The 17,765-nt window shown below is 40.4% G+C and overlaps 1 protein-coding gene across 2 annotated transcripts in view; it reads left to right on the top strand.

Moving 5' to 3' along the window:
• SLC26A7 (solute carrier family 26 member 7) overlaps positions 1-17,765 on the top strand; it is a 156,202-nt gene that overhangs the window by 12,989 nt on the left and 125,448 nt on the right. For both annotated transcript variants that reach the window (XM_042466074.1, XM_042466075.1), the window contains exon 2: positions 12,902-13,138. In XM_042466074.1, the coding sequence (XP_042322008.1) occupies positions 12,946-13,138 (193 nt within the window). In that variant the 5' untranslated portion in view covers positions 12,902-12,945. The remainder of the gene's footprint in view (positions 1-12,901; positions 13,139-17,765) is intronic.

Genomic DNA, 17,765 nt, shown 5'->3' on the forward strand with positions numbered 1-17,765 from the left:
GGCAGATATGAAAGAACTAGACAAGATCTGCAAGTGTACAGATATGCCATTAAATATCAAAGCCAGAATCATCTATGACATGGGCCTGTTACAGACTGCCAAAATAAAACTGCTTCAGGTTTCTTTGGAGGTATGCTGTTTAAATGATGCATGCATCCTAAGAATCCGGAAGCTGCACCAAAGCTGCACTCCAGTGCTTAGGAATGGAGTGTGGCTTTGGTGCAACCTCCGGACTAGTAGGACCCATGAATCATTTAAATAGCATACCTCCAAAGAGACCCGAAGCAGCTTTATTTTGGCAGTCTGTAACAGGCCATAGTGTCTCCAGTTTCTATGTATGACTGTGAAAGCTGGACAGTGAAGAAAATTGGTAGGAAAAGCATCTACTCTCTTGAAAAATTGTGCTGGGGAAGAGTTTTGTGGATACCAAGGATGATGACAACAGCAGCAACAACAATAAAATGGATCCTCAAGCAAATCAACTCTCACTAGAAGCCAAAATGACTGAACTGAAGCTATCATATTTTAGACGTATCATGAAACAACATGACTTATTGGAAAATATGATAATGCTGGGAAAAGTAGAAGGCTGTAGAAAAAGAGGAAAACTACATTATCGATATAGTTTTTTGTTGGTTTTTTGGGCTATGTGGCCATGTTCTAGAAGATTTTCTTCAGAGATGCCAGTCACAGATGCTGGCAAAACGTCAGGAAGAAAATCTTCTAGAACATGGCCACATAGGCCGAAAAATCCACAAAAAACTATGGAATGCCAACCATGAAAGCCTTCAACTTTTCATTACAGATAGATTTGAGTCAATAAAGGATGCGATGTCCCCGATACTGCAAAACCTCACCAGGGCTGTTGATGACTAGAGCTCTTGGGGATCCTTTGTTTAAAGAGACAGCTAAGTCAAAGCCAGCTTGACCGCAAGTAACATGAACAACAACGAAAGTAAACTGGAAGTCAATTTCTGGATCTTTAACAACATAAGGGAGCAAAACAAAACCAAAAAGAAGAACCATCTAGCAAAATTTCGCCCCGTGGAATTTAAAAAATATATATTAAAAATTCCAAACAATTTTTGCTAACATTTCTGTGGCTCTTAGAAGTCACTTGGGGGTCTTAAAAATAGGATTGTGGGTTCATGCAGTCTGTCCACCACACCTCCTTTACTGGTAGTTCTTATTTAAAACGGGATGTTGGTGGTTTAATTTCACTAAACCTAGGCTAAAAACTACTATGATGTTGTCTATGTTTTTTTTTTTTACTCATTAATCTTTATTGGATATTGTGAGAATTATACATTAACAAATGAAAAAGTGAAAAAAACATTACATACAATGTTAGACTTATCTTGAGGGGGGGGAGAGGCCTGGCCTGGAAGACAAAGAGCCCTCCTCCAACCACCATCTTGAGGGGGAGAGAGGCCTTGCAATTTTTTGTATTGTATTGCAATTTTACTGTACACCGCTATGATCATTGCGGAACAGCGGTCTATAAATAAAAATTATTATTATTATTATTATTATTATTAGTTATATTATAAACATCCATATAAATCTATCTTCTTCAACAGTCTTCAGATCACTTCTCGGCCTTTTGGCTAAGATCAAGTGTGATGTTGTCTATGTTATAGCATCACTTAAAGCATGGGTAAAGACTCCAACTTCCAGCAGTCCTCACCAGCATGATGGAAGTTGCAGTCCAGCAGCATCTCATAGATCACATTCTCTTTTCCTTGATCTAAAGAATAATTTTCAACAACAGTCTTGAATTCTGTTGCAAGGACAAATTTAGAAGTACTACTTGTTTGTCAAATAAAATTATGCATGATACAAAAAACAGTAGGATAAGTCCCACTGGCAGACATCTGTGAAAGGACACTCCAGATTTCCGTTCCACAGTCTGTTTCTCTTGTCTTTCACAACCTTACATTTTTGTATCCTTTCGTGCAGCCTTTTACAACTTATGACATGAGATCTGGAGTTCGGAGCATCATTCTGTTCACCTTCAGAGAGGTTTATTGTCAAAATGAGAAAACTCCATTCCAGAATGAAATGAATGGCTCTGTTATGTCGTGGAGATTAGCTGGAAAGTTATTCATTATCCACTGAGATGGAAAAAATCCTTAATGAGTTTTATACACTATGGATTACTTGTCTAGCACCTTGTCACCTAATGGTTTCCATGACTTGTAAATGCCTAGTACATACTTTTAACAGAAATGCCATTATTTTCCTGTTTCTTTGCTGCTGTTATAAAATGGGTGATATTTAAATATTTAGGCATTTATCCCAGAGTCATGTATTCAGCAGGGCAGCATCTAAGTACATGGAAGAAGAAATATGAATTTGGCGACAATGAGATATCACCAGGCATTAAAGATATTTAGAGAATAGTCTCCATAGAGAACCTATTAGATATATCAACTGCCTATTGCAGCAGTCAGGAGAGAGCAAATTAAACAGCAATAAAATAAAACATGGTAGGCACAAACTGCAAATTAGGAATTGTATAGACATTAAAGAGCACTTACCAGAGATTAACCTCCATGCCAGGTACTATTGCTCATCACTTATCTATATTATTGTTGTATGTTGGTCTCATCATTGTAATGAGCACAACCTGCTTGTCTGGCTTCTGGGCTTCTTTAAAATGTATGGTAGCAACTTATAACAGGGCTATAAACCTATGGCAACTTGGAAGGCAACATTCACCCTTCCTGCAGGAGGGCAAACTAGGTTCTTGATCAACACTTTGGAGACTCATTTTTTCAAGCTAACTCTCAAAAACATTGTGCACTTGAAGACTGTGTGTGACCCACCAAGGCCTTCTTTTAATCTCCATATCTCTCCATTGCTGAAAACACGAATCATTCTCCCCATGCCTATAGAGGCCTCTTGGGGTGTTCACCTCTCTGTTTTAGGAATTGTTTCTTTAAAATGGTTTTGGACTTTTCTGCAGATTCATAATAGCCTGTTTTCCAACAAAATTGCTGGGGTCAGTCAATAAGGAACTGGGGCTTGTGTGGCTCCTCTGCCCTCCATGGTTGCCTACCCTAATCTAGAGAGGCCTATTGCTAACTTCTGTTTCCACTTTATCCAGACTTTTCCCGTTGGATTTGTGTTAATGTAATTGGTATATGGATGTCTAATTTAGGACTTATTTTTGCTTTTCTAAGTATACATGTAGGTCCACAGTAATCTCCCATCTACGTTTTGACCAGTTCCAGTCCTGCTTGGCTTCAGCAAGGTTGCTACATTGTACGCTTTCATATCCTTGACCATACTTTGGTCCATTGCTGATACCAAATTTAGGCTATCTCTAGGTCAAATAACATTAAAATACACTTTGCTTTGTCAAATATTGAGGTGGAGCTTTGTGAAGATTTGAGGGGATAGTAGTGAAGGACAGTTTCAGTGGGTTGTTGCTGCATTTATGAATATGTGCTAGTGCCTATTCCTTTGTTAGCCTACCTGCATGGAGCATTTCAACTCCCTTTAAACCTGCAAGTTTCAGATAATCTAATCCTCCATGAACTGGTCTTTGAAAGCACAAATCACTGAAGCAAACTAGACTGTATCTTACTCAGATTTTACTTACGCAGATGATGGGGTGGAATTTCAGATGTTGTATGAGTGAATTTCATCCCAAAATACCACATATTTGGGTAGATCCACATTGCACAATTGTGGCACGTTGATGCCACTTTAAGTGCTATGGTTCCATTCTATGGACTCCTGGATTTGTAGTTTGGTGGGTAGACTAGCAGTCTCCTGAACTGTTCCACTAAAATCCACTTAGCAAAGAATTATGAGACTATCATGAAACTACAAATCCCAGGGATTCCATTGGATGAAGCCAAATCACTTAAATTGGCATCAGACTGCTATAATTGTGCACTCTGAAATATACCTTTTGCCACCTAGGTCCTGGGTTGTAGGAAAAAAGGGACTTTTTTTGAACTACAACTACTAGAACCCTTCACCCAGCAACAGTTGGTGTCTGTGTTGGCTGGAGGATTATGGGTGCAATAATCCAAAATGTAACTTTTCTAAATTCTGCTAAACCCACCATAGATTCTCTCCTCAAACATATCAGGTATAGGAGGGGCAATCACCCATGCAGCCTGTTCCCCCGCTTCATCCAATACATGATGTTCCCTCATGGTACACTATTGTTTGCAGGAAAACATGAATTTGGATCAAGGTAATCTGCACTGAAGATAAATACAAAGACACTGGTACTCACACAATCTTAGCAGTACTCAGTTTTTCCAGAAATAGATTGCCAAATTCTGTTGCTAGTCACAGCTGCAGTAGATCAATTGAATTGACTGGTAAATGGTAGGCCAAGACTTATGTAAATTTCATGGATACAGTAATTGGGACTATCAATTGGATTTGGGGCATTTATTTGGAAAGGAACCAATATATTTCATGCCTCATTGCAAATCTTTGGGTCTGCTTCTGCATGCAGCATCGCAGGGACGTAGCTAGGATTTTAGGAAGGGGGGGGGTCCAGACTAAGTGCCACCATTATAATGGAGCTTGGGTGTGGCAGCGCAGCAGCACACACCATTCATTTTTCTAATGGAAGGAGGGATCCGGACCCCAAGAACCTCCCCCCCCCGGCTACGTCCCTGAGCATTGTTGGATTTTTGCATAACATTCTTACTTGTTTTGCCATTTCACTGAATATTCCAAAAAACCCATTTCAATGCCACTGAAACCATCTATTTGAACAGACCTGGTACCTGCTCCCTTGGGTGCCTAGGAAAATATCTGGTAGGGCCAAATAAGAATCTGAAGGATATTTCAACTGTGGCTAGGGCTGACACTTTAAAAAGCATGCTTTTTCTGCCACAGATTTTGGAATATGCTTTTGCCTGTTGGGTTTTTTTCTGGGGGGGGGGGTGTCCTCCTTTGCCCCTCAGGCACTGAAACACTACTTGCCTCATTTTGATGAGTCCTCCAACACTATATAACTTCAGTCCAACATCCTCTTAGTGTAGCCTAAATACCTGCATATGGACATATGCCATGGCAGCACTATACAACTGCCATGTTGAATAGCAACATCGCACAGCACATGTGCACAGTGAAGAACTGCAGTGCATAGCATAGGATGAAGAAGTAGAATACAGAGTATAGACTGCACAGCTACAGTGCACAACTGAAATGCAAACTATAGGATGCACAATCACAATGCAAAGTGTAGGAAGCACAGCCATAATGCAGAGAATAGGCAGCACAACCAGAATACAATAACAATAACGCACAATGCACAACTTGCTAAGACCAGACAGAGATGAACATGTTTTGTGTACAACTCTACTTCATCTATCAGCAGAATATGTTCACTGCACAATGGTGATTTTTTTTGGCCCTGCATACATAGAATCATAGAATCGTAGAGTTGGAAGAGACCACAAGAGCCATCAAGTCCAACCCCCTGCCATGCAGGAAATCCCAATCAAAGCGTACCCGACAAATGGCCATCCAGCCTCTACTTAAAGACTTCCAAAGAAGGAGAGTCCACTACACTCCGAGGGAGTTTGTTCCACTGTCGAACAGCCCTTACTGTCAGGAAGTTCCTCCTAATGTTGAGGTGGAATCTCTTTTCCTGCAGCTTGCATCCATTGCTCTGGGTCCTAGTTTCTGGAGCAGCAGAAAACAAGCATGCTCCCTCCTCAATGTGACATCCCTTCAAATATTTAAACAGGGCTATCATATCACCTCTTAACCAGGCTAAACATCCCCAGCTCCCTAGGTTGTTCCTCATAGGACATGGTTTCCAGACCTTTCACCATTTTAGTCACCCTCCTCTGGACACGCTCCAGTTTCTCAATGTCCTTTTTTAATTGTGGTGCCCAGAATTGGACACAATATTCCAGGTGGGGCCTGACCAAAGCAGAATATAATGGCACTATTACTTCTCTTGATGTAGACACTATACAAGAAATATATACACATAGCGTGACTCAGAAATATATGTATCCCTAAGCAAATTTCATCCTGTGTGTGATTTGAGAAGGGACTCTGGGACCTGGTGGTGGAAGTAGGAGACAGGGAAACAGGCTTCACTTTACTACCTCTCATCAGCTTAATAATGGAATACCAGTTTATAGGGACTCATGTACATGTCAAAACCAACACAATTTATTCAATGAACAGTCGTCTGGCAGGGCATGTCTCACCAAATAATAGAGATTCAGAATACAGCCAGAATTCTAGGAAACATGGCCGGCCCTGCTCTCAGGTACTGTGAGGTAGCAGCCTAAGGCAAATCATGAAAGCATAACAAATTTTAAGATCAAAATACCCATGTGGTTAAAACATGTAGCATCCAGGGAAGTACTCCCCCCCACCCCCCTTTTTACTCTAAAGCAATCTTCCAGATGTTCTTGTAGCATTTTTCCACATTGGTCATACTGACTAGGGCAGCTGGAACTTGCAATCAAAACTGTATTTTTAGTTTCATATTGTTCCTCAGTCTAGCATTGCTTGGCTGTATGTATTTCTCAATTTGCTCTATATTATGCTGCATTCATTTTTTGTATTTATTTCTGGACAATTTGTTTTACAACTATGTTGTATAGTTTTATGTATGGGACTTTGCAATCAACTTGGGTTTGGTTCCAGGATCCCCTCTGTGGATAACAAGTGCTCAAGTCCTATCAAATACAATGGCATAATAAAATTGTGTCCTTTATAAAAAATGGCAAAATCAAGGTTTGTTTTATGGAATTTATATTTTAAAAAATATTTTCAAACTGTGGATAGTTGAACCTGTGGATAAAGAATCTGTGAATACGCAGGATCAGCTGTACTTCTTCCTTTCCCTATCTCTCTCTCTCTCTGTATATACATGATTGTATGTTTTTGGCAGGGTTGGCTGTTTGTTTTTTGTTGTTGTTCTTTTACTTGTAAAGCACCATGTACAGTAATGGTGTTATATAGCTAAATAATAATAATCGTTATAGTAATATAAAGAACCTCTGGAGGTCCGCATGATTTCCACATCTGTTCTAAAGTAAGCATGTGCAGCTCCAATATCAACTGGGAGCAGTGATTCCTCTGTTTTGTGTTCTCTAAAAGTTCTTTCCTCTCTATCCCATGTACACTCATACACTTCCTGCACATGGATTAACAAAGAGAAAAGAAAGCTGTATGTAGAGAAGACACATTTTTAGATTTAAAAAAAGAATGGGTGAAGTTTGAAATTTGCCCCCTGGTTAGTCCTTATCCAGATCAAAGCTGTATTGAATTACTTTAGAGAAAGGGTGGCCAAATGTGGTTCGTGAAATGGATGATTTCCTGACCCTGGGAGCTTCCCAGGACTACACACGCTGCCCCTTCACCTGGGAGAAAAACAGAACAAAACCAGAAGTCCCGTGAAATGTTGTTCTGGATTTGAAAAGAAACATTAGTTATTTTTGACATTAAACAGAGCAGCAGTGCACTGCAACCTATTTAGAAGGTTAATTGCTGCTCCTGGAAACTTCAGAGAGAGCCAATCACCCCCCCCCCCTTTGCTAGAAGTGTGTGAGGTCGTTGGGTGCAGGCGGGGGGGCTGGAGGAGTCTGGTGGGATGTTGCAGACTACAAAAAAGACTCTTGAGGGACAGCACATGGGCCCATTTTGCCTGTTCCTACTTTTATAGTTTTAAAAGAAGATATATAGCTGCATGTTTCATGTTTAGCATAGTGTGCAGAACCAAATCATGTGTTTCTCAAGATGTTGTTGGACTGCAACTCTCAGCAGTCCTGGCCAGCATAGCCAATGGTGAGTGATGATGGGCGTTCGAGTCCATCAACATTTGGAAGGCTGTATGAAATCTACCGCTGTCTAAAGTAAAGAAGCCTCTGCATACAGTATATATTTATCAGATTCTGGCAATGACTGAGCAGGATTTCGGGAGCCAGGGAAGCTTCTATATTTTCTTGGATATGGGAAATAGCATTACGTGTCACCACAAGAATAACCATCTGTCTCTTTGATCAGATTGAAAATGCTTGACAGGTATTGGCCACTCTGACCACACGCATGATAACCCAAAGTGATGCTCATGATTCCTGCCCTTGTTTTGGTTTGTACCTTAGTTATTCCACTTGTTGTTACAGTATTATTTTTTTTTACTGCCAGGGACACAGAGAGACAATTATGGGGTTTTTCCCCCTTGTGTGCCAAGATAAATTGCCTGCTTTGGGGACTGTGCTCAATGACTTGAGCAATAACTGTGCTGAGTGACTATTTGCACCTTCTTTATTTGTTATTCTGCCTCAGGCAACAAAATGTCTGGGGACCTTTTGGCAGACAACATGTTACCATGAATCCTCAACTGACCTTGGTAGTTTTATGGTGCTTCCCAGTGAGTTACACCACACATAACCTTACCTTCCAGCTGTCCTGATTTGACAGTTAATCCTGTGTTATCCCACTTTTCAGTGGCTTTTAAAATATCCTGTGATCTCTTTTTCTCTTCCACCTTTCTCTCTTCTCTTTACCTTATGTCAGTTTCTGCAACCTGAATTCAGAGGGCAAATGTACTTTGAACTCAACTCAGCCGATGGGAGAGGAGAAAACAGGGCAGAATCTTTCCTTCCCCAATAGACTGTCAAGAACTGCTCTTTTCCTCTACAGTTCAGTGAACCATTGTTCTGTGTTTCAAACAGTAAAACTTTATTCCAGCAATTGTAGATGTTAGCAGAGAGATGTCTATAGAAAGAACTGCTATCATTTCCATATACCAGGCCAATATTCTCTTTAGCCTACCCTACAGTTTTGTGAGCTTTTAAAAACAATTTGTCCATAAATCAATGCAACTCTGTATGCCACCCTTCTTTACCAAATCTCCCATACCCCCTTTACTACTTTCGGTTTATGCTCTACAGTACTCTTCCATGGGAAATGGCATTCAGTGCATTCCTCATCCAAGCAATTATCTTTAACACAAAGGACCAGATTATTTGGATTTTTCCATCACTAAACCTCCCATCATTTAGATACACATAGATAGCCTACCACAGTGGTGTCACTGTGCATGTATGTGCATGGAGTGTGGACTGCACCAGGTGAGACCCCAGAAGGGGGTGGCATCCCAGAAGAGGGGAATGACACCCAGTCAGTCCCCCGCCTCTACAGGTGCTCCTCAGGGCCGCACAGGTGCTGCTCCAGTTCTTGGAGGAGGGGGTTTCTCTGGTCCTTGGGGGATGTTTTCAGCCTGGGCGGGCAGCAATTTCCCCAGCCTGCATAGTGCTTTCCCAGCCCATGTGGCCATTTTCCCAGCCCATGTGGGTGCTTTGCCGGTCCACATGGGAGCTTCCCTGGCCCACGTGGCTGTTCCCCCGCCCCTGGAAGTACTACTGGAAGTCCTGCCTGGAAGTTCCACCCCCCACACCAGGTAACGCCCAGTGCAGGATCCCCAGTGCAGGATCCCCATTAAGCATTAACCATAACTATTAAACATAAGCATAAATATTCAACATAAACCAAAATCAACCAATTCATGAGAGAGTTGATAACTTTTTTTGTGGGTTTTTTTGGGCTATGTGGCCATGTTCTAGAAGAGTTTCTTCCTGACGTTTCACCAGCATCTGTGGCTGGCATCTTCAGAAAATGCTTGCCTGGAAAGGAGTTGGGTATGTATATACAGTGTGACCCTGGAAAGGCAGGAGTGGTTTGCATGTGTATTGTTCTGTTGCTAATGGCAGGCCTCAGGGTGGGAGGGTCTGCAAAAGAGGATTAGTATCTGCTTGATTAGTGCTCATTGTCTGCTGGGAAACCTTGATTCACGAGAGACACTGCAGACTGGGTCAGCCAGAAAAATCAGCAGTAGCAGAACATGTTACAAACTATTCTGGGCATAAAATACTGTTTGAAAACACAGAAATTCTGGACCAGGCCAACCACTACCATGTCAGGATGCACAAGGAAGCCACTGAAATCCACAAACACCCGGACAATTTCAACAGGAAAGAGGAAACCCTTAAAGTAAACAAGGTTTGGCTACCAGTTCTGAAAAATAGCAAGATCAAGAGTCAACAAATGCAAATGAAAAATCTCCCAGGGTCAGGGGCTTCCCAGCAGACAATGAGCACTATCAAGCAGACACTAATTCTCTTTTGCAGACCCTCCCACCCTGAGGCCTGCCATTAGCAACAAAACAATACACATGCAAATCAATCCTGTCTTTCCAGGTCACCCAATATATAAAACCAACTCCTTTCCAGGCAAGCATTCTCTGAAGATCATTTTTGTTGCATGTATGTATGTATGTATTTACTTACTTATTTACAGTATTTATACCCCGCCCTTCAGCCCTAAAGGCTTTTAGAGCAGCTTACGATTATTATTATTTTTAATTAGACAGTTCCCTGCCATCAGCCTTACAATCTAAAAAGACATGACAGAAAAGAAGAATAGAATGGTGGTGGGGGAAAGGCATCAAGTCCAGTGATTCTTCTCTCCCTCTGAGGCCTGCACCATGGCAGATGGACTGGAGAGAGGACCCTTCTTTTTGCTCTGGCTAGGCCTGATTGACTTGGGCCTGCCTTTTCACTCCCTCCCAGGTGGATAATGACAGATGGCATGGAGGGAGAGGTCTTCTTCTTCAGGTTTCTGCATTATGTTTCTAGGAATGCCATATGAGATGTGTAACACTTACAAATATCAAGTATGTAGATGGTCTTTTGAGAGGTGAGGGAAAGTGCAGTAACTCAGTAGGGGAGCAGATTTTTTTATGCAGGAGGTTCATACTTTCAATTAAAATCAGATAGGAATTGATAAGAAACCTCTCTGCTTAAGAAGCTACAAAGATGCTGCCAATCACAGTTGACAATGCTGGATTAGCTGAACAAAGAATCATCCTAGTATAAAACTGCTTCCAATGATGACTGGTACAGTCAGCCCTCCATATCCATGGATTTTTTATCCATCAATTCAACCATTCATGGCTTGAAAATATTCAGAAAATATATAAATTCCAAAAAAGCAAACCTTGATTTTGCCATTTTATATAAGGGACACCATTTTACTATGCCATTGTGTTTAATGGGGCTTGAGCATCTATGGATTTTGGTAACCAAGTCCTTGAACCAAACCCCAGTGGATACCAATGTCCAGGTAATAAGTTGTGACTGGATGAGAATCTAGTGAGCAGGCAGGTGTAGACCATGGTAATAAGCCAAGTAAACCAGGTGATTGTATTAACTAATTAGAAAGGTATAATTGTCTTGTGGATCTACTGGGTCTTGGGAGCATTTATTGAATCCTGTTCTCCATGCTGTCCTCATGGTAATGTATGCATGCTGCTGAATCAGGATGTTGTACTGTGCTATTCATATTGTTCTGTTTGCTTCAGTTTTTTTTTTAGACTTCTGTTAAGTAAAGTTTTGTTAAATTTCCTCAAACCTCTGCTGTCATTTTTTTCTTTAATACTCACACCCCAGCAACCAAGACCTCACTCTATATGGTTAGAGTTGAGCCAGCATGGTGTAGTGGTTTGAATGATGGAATGGGACACTGAGTGACAAGGATCTGAATTCCTGCTCCTATGAATTTCTGCTCAGCCAACTGGGTGACCTTGGGCAAGTCACAATCTCTCAGCCTCAGAGAAAGCATAGGCAAGCCCCCTCTGAACAAATTCTGCCAAGAAAACCCTATGATAGGTTTGCCTTAGGGTCACCATAGTCAGAAATGACTTGAATGCACAGAACAACAACAATGTAGTTACACTCTACAGCTTTCCAGCAATTCAATCTTATTTAGCCCTCTGGGCTCTTTAACACTGTACAATTATAGCACTATGATTCCACTTTAGCAGCAACTTTTCCAACATCCTATAGAATCTTGAAGTCTGCAGCTTGGTGAAGCATTAGAGCTCTGTGGAAGATAATTGTAGACACTTGTCCCTAAACTGCAAATCTCATGATTCTATGGGACAAAACCATGGCATTTAAAGTGGAATCATAGTGCTACAATTGTGTATGCAAAAGGCAGGGACTGTTACAATGTTTTTTCTCTACCAGCCTGTCTTCTGCATTATGATCCCTTCTTTAAGTAACAGGATGGTGGGTGTCTTTCCCTGGCCACTTTGCTTTATGCACTCCTATGCCAGCTTACCTGAAAATACCTGCCTGTTTCTTTTTTAGCTGGCACTCACAGTGCCAAGAGCTGGCAAACCTAATTGTCAAACTCATGCTTCGAGAAAGAATACTTTAATTAAAGTTTCACATTACAGGGGAAAGAGGGAGGGGATCCACAGAAATCAGATCCAGCCAAATTTCGCAGAGCCTGTTTCCTAGCATCAGGAATTCAGAGCACTTTGCAATAGACTGTTGAGCCCTTGCTCTGGTTAGGGAGAGATGGATTCTATGCTGTTTTCCTTTCCACACACACAAAAAGGACAGAAACACACATGCTCTCTCATTCTCTCTCTCCCCATTTAGAAAAATAGTTGGCTAGGAGACTATGGTCTAGCTGGGTACTTCCTGATTTTATTAGCATAGCCCATCCCATCTCGAACATACGCCCAGCACTACCTCATTTTAATGCTGGATCCAGGCCAAAAGTACAAGCACTACACTGAATATAAGGAGAGGAATGACTGCTAAAAGAATCATAAACTGTCACATAAAGCTTAGGACCACATGTCTGACTAGAGTAGAAGAATAGGAGGCTGCCAATGAAGAGCCTTTAGCTATTGTGATGGTCAACAGCAAACATCCTTAGGAAGCCTCTAGCAAAGGAAAGAAAGGCAAGAAAGACAGCTGTGCCTGTCATATAGATCCAAAAGTATAGCCTGATAAAAGAAGTTGAAGTTCACATCCATTTGGAGCAATTCTGCAGAGGTATCCCCCCCCCTCTTTTCTTTTCATCTTCTCGTCTCCTGCAGAAGAAAGAGCAATAGAAAAGAAAGGGGAAGAGAAGGAATAAAACATGACAGGGACAAAGAGAAAAAAGAAAAATGCCATCTGGAGAAAGATCCATACCCTTCGCTACGAAGATGTCAAGCTGTGGTGTGTAAGAAGACTGCCTGTCTTGGAGTGGGCACCAAATTACAACTGGAGAGCAGACCTGCTTCCTGATACAGTTTCTGGGATGATGCTGGCTGTTCAACAGGTGACGCAAGGTACTGTGCTGGAAATTGACTTTGATGGTTTATATTGCATAATCTGTTCTCGCTTCTTCCTCCCTCCTGGCTTCTTTGCTATAAGTATTGATGGAGATTGGCATTTCCCTCTTTGTAAATGCTGGACCACATTATGTCCTTTGCATATTTATTGGGAAGTAAACCCTATGGGGTTTAGTGGGGCTTACTTTCAGGGAAATATGCAGATAATTTCAGCTTTAATCTTGCTGGGTGGGGGAGGAAGATTTGTTTTCTTGATTAAATTAGAGTGTGGAGAAAAGTGGCACAATTTTACAGTGGAATCAGACACTACAATAGATGCAAGTTTGGCTGCCTCGGCATATAATACAATCTTAAATTTTATATATGACAGGATCTTGCATTTTTTTTATTCCTCTCTTTTGTAAAGATAGCAGTGCAGAGTTTTACTACCGTTCTCACAAAATTCATCTTGTGAAACAAAATTTAGAATAGAGTCCTGTGTATGTTTGCATAAATGTAAATCTTGTTGTGTTCACCTATTTGTTTTATGTTTGTCCTATACTGTGCACATGATGACATTTGACTTGACCTACCTTACAGGGCTGATGTAGTGATGATTGCTTATTTTTGAATGTTATAAAATGGTATATAAATGCTAAGGTCTAAATCTGATAGTAATCCCAACTTCAATAAACCTACTGAAATGAATGGGATTTGTTAGGTGCTTCTCATGTTGATTTCAGTGAGTCTATATACTCTCATTATTGTTTTGTTAAATGAAAATTGTTGCTCTGCTAAAGTCTTCTCCTTTAAAATAACACCTTTCTCCTTTTCTGTTTGACATTCACATGTGAAAGAAATGGCTCAGAGCAAACCAAATGTTAACATGACCCTCAGTGTTGTAACCTGTCACTTCTGTGACATCAGGAATTACCTAGGCTGCAACTGACTTGCATAAATAATGCAGTTTGACAGCACTTTAATTGCCATGGCTCAATTCTATGGAATTCTGGAATTTGTAGTTTGTTGTGGCATCAGAGCTCTCTGGTAGAGCACAAATATTTCACAAAACTACAAATCCCAGAATCCCATAGCATTGAGCCATGACAGTTAAAGTGGTGTCAAATTGCATTATTTCTGCAGATGCAGCTCTAGTCTCAAAATGCCTGGTGCATGAAAGAGACTCCCACAAAGCTCTTAGTGCATGCAAGAAGTTCCTTGGTACAAATTATAACCTCTAACTAATGTTGTGGTCTTTCAGCTAGGATCCACATCTTCACTGTTTATTTATCTATGCAATGTTGTATTTGAAAGCTATCCTGTAAGCCAGGGGTGGCATCCCAAACCAGTTTTGCCACTACAGTAAGGTGAGCTGAACAAAACTGTTTAAACAGTTTCCAGGCAAATGAAAAATTTTACCATGGTTTTGCGGCATTTGAGGAAATCCCTGCAGCTATGTGCCTTGAGAAAATGGATTAACAGAGAAACACACATTTCATTGGGAAACAAACATTTTGTGACAGTGCTCTTTTGCAGATTTTTTTGGTACAGATAACTAACAGCTAGACTTAGTTTTCATTCATGCATTGACAATTATAAGTGCTCCTTTAATTGAATTATTGTGCAGCTGGAACCAACCGGTTTGTGTAAGTATTTGTGCTTTTGGAGTAATTAGGAACATCTGCATTGGCATGATTTAACTTTAAAGACCTTAATAGTGTAGTACTGTAAAGGATCTTGTTTCACTGGTACACTCATAGACAATTGTAATTAAAATGCCACTAATAATGGGATTTTAGAAGCCAAACAAAATATTGAGTTAAGAAGCAGGCAACACTTGATAGTACGTCTCTCCAGTTCCCCGCCCCCCTTCATATTGCCCCAGCAGTGGTTCTTATATTTATTTATTTATTTTTCTAGTTACAGGTTTAAATATCTCAGGTATTATTGGTACCTAAACCTTTGAGACTGAGGACAGCAGCTCATGTCCCAATACACAAGTTTTCCTGAGCTGGTGGGCATCTTGCACAATGGATGGAACAATGGCTCAATAAGTGTTTAGTGAAGGGGTTGACAGTTCCTTCACTTTCTTTCGCTTGTTCTGGAGTGGAATGGAACACACTAGTAAGACTTTATGGAACATTGCCTAGTTTCATTGTCAGCACAGAGGCATGGAGTGAGTGCACTGTTGGAACAAATAGGATGAATGAAATGTTGTAAGAAAGACTTTCAAAGGCATAAATTAGGGGTGGGCACGTGCCATTTTGAGCACCCTTCCAATCTTCTGCGGACTACAATGTTGGCATCAGTAGCAACTGGAAGTGACATTATTGGCAACCAGAAGTCACATCTGGTCACTTTTTGATGATCTTTTTCTGTTTTGGGGTGCTCCCTGAAAATAGCATTTGCCAGCCAAAACAGGCCTCCTAGAATACATTTTCATCTGAAAGACGTGGGTAGAGTAGGGCAAGAGCTGAAGCTAACCACTGCCAAAAAGCTGCACAATTCCTACTCCTGTCTTAAATGGTCAGGGGTCAAGTCCAGGATGGGTTTGGGAGGTAAAAAAGACATAGGTTAGAATGAAAAAATGCAAATGTTACCTACTGAGATAATGAGTAGCTGCCTCAAGGAAGAGAGGTATTTAAAAGAAAAGAGGATACTTAAGGATGTCCGGTTTTGTATTGGCTGAATCTGCTAACCAAACATGGAGATTGAGATCATTAACAGGGCTTTTGAGACATCAGTTAAGGTGTGCTTCTATGAGCAAGTTGATTAGGTAGTGGTGTGGCCATCAGATAGGTATATACTGATTGTCGCAGGCCAAGGGAAACACGCCATTTTAATTCAGTTAACACAAATTAGGCTAATAGCACAGGTTTCCAGAGAACTGATGATCAACTTAAATAATATAGCTGTTCCTAGTGTTGGAAAGACATCTGTTTGTCATAGCATGTGAATTTGTGCCTGTGTGTATCTTGCATTTAGCATGCTTTGTTTTGTCATTGGAAGTGAAACACAGACCTAATTTGAAAGTCTGATTACTGAGGCACATATGTCTGAGGAAATTTTATTGTGTGATGGAAAACTTCTTAATCCTAGGCAATACACACTTCAATCAACATCTTGGTTGACCATTAGTCTTGTTCATGGCACCCCTGAAAGGATCATCTTCCAGTAGAAACAAGCCAAAGGTACCTGGTACAAAGGATTCACGATGATGTTCAGTCAGAGCAAAATTATACATGTGGATAGGTAGCTGGAACATCTGAAGTTCTTCTCTATCGCTTTTTTAAAAAAAATAATAAAAAGTTTTTAAAAACATTAAAATTACAGAAATTACAAAAAGAAAATAAAGGAAAGAAAGAAAGAAAAAGAGAAGAGGAACGTAACTGTCTCCCCTTAGGCGATTATATATACAAATAGTTCTTCCTTTAGGTGATTATATATACATATACTGTATATACTCATGTATAATTCTAGAAATTTTAGTCAGAAAATTGACCCCAAAAACCTAGGTTGACTTATTCATGGGTCAATGTAAATACTATACAGTCAGCCCTTCTTATACACGGATATTTTATACATGCATTCAAGCATCCATGGTTTGAAAATGTTCAAAAAAAGTATAAATTTCAAAAATCAAACCTTGATTTTCCATTTTTTTTTATAAGGGACACCATTTTGCTATGTCATTATATTTAATGGGACTTGAGTATCCATGGATTTCATTATTCACGGGGGATCTTGGAACCAAACCCCAGCATATAACAAGGGTCCACTGTATTTTAAGTCTTATTAAACAGGGTACCATTGCTTGGTGAAGAGTGCAATCTGTCCTGAAAGCACTGACCTCCATTTGCTCTCTCTTCCATCCAGCATTTAGTGTGAGCCAAAATGGTTATGTCTGCCAGAATTTTGTAGGTTCTTTGGTGATGTTTTTCTTTACTTCATCATTTAGATCCTTTGTTAAATGCCCCTAAGTTTTATCCTTGACTTATCCAAGGGTCATATCAAAATCCATAATCCCCCCCAAACTTGCCCTCAACCTATGCATGAAGTCAACCTGTAGTCGAGTATATATGGTAGTTATTTCCTTAGAGAAAATGGGAATCCCACCACATCTGATACTCCTGATGAGGAATCTGTACTTAGGACAAGAGGCTACTGTTAGACAAGAACATGGAAAAACAGAATGGTTCCCAGTTGGCAAAGGGGTCAGACAAGGCTGTATCCTTTTACCCTGTCAATTTATGTGGAGAAAATACTATATGAAGAGCAGGCTTGGATACCGAAGGAGGAGTGAAAATAGGAGGAAGGAATATCAACAATCTAAGATATGCAAACGACTTCATATTACTAGCAGAAAAAATCACAGACCTAGAGTAACTACTGTATATACTCATGTATAAGTCTAGAAATTTAGGTTAAAAAAATTACCAAAAAACCCACTGAGTTGACCTATCCACAGGTCAATGTAAGTACTATATCTTAACTTTTATCTTAAAAAAGAAACAATCCCCAACGAAAGGCAAGAGTATAATCTGTCCTAGAAGCACCAACCCACCCACCCCTGCTTCCATCCAATCTTTAGTGTAAGCACACAAAGATATATCTGCTGGAATTTTGTAAAAACTTTGGCATGGTT

Source organism: Sceloporus undulatus, chromosome 4, assembly GCF_019175285.1.
Source record: "Sceloporus undulatus isolate JIND9_A2432 ecotype Alabama chromosome 4, SceUnd_v1.1, whole genome shotgun sequence".
NCBI lineage: Eukaryota > Metazoa > Chordata > Lepidosauria > Squamata > Phrynosomatidae > Sceloporus > Sceloporus undulatus.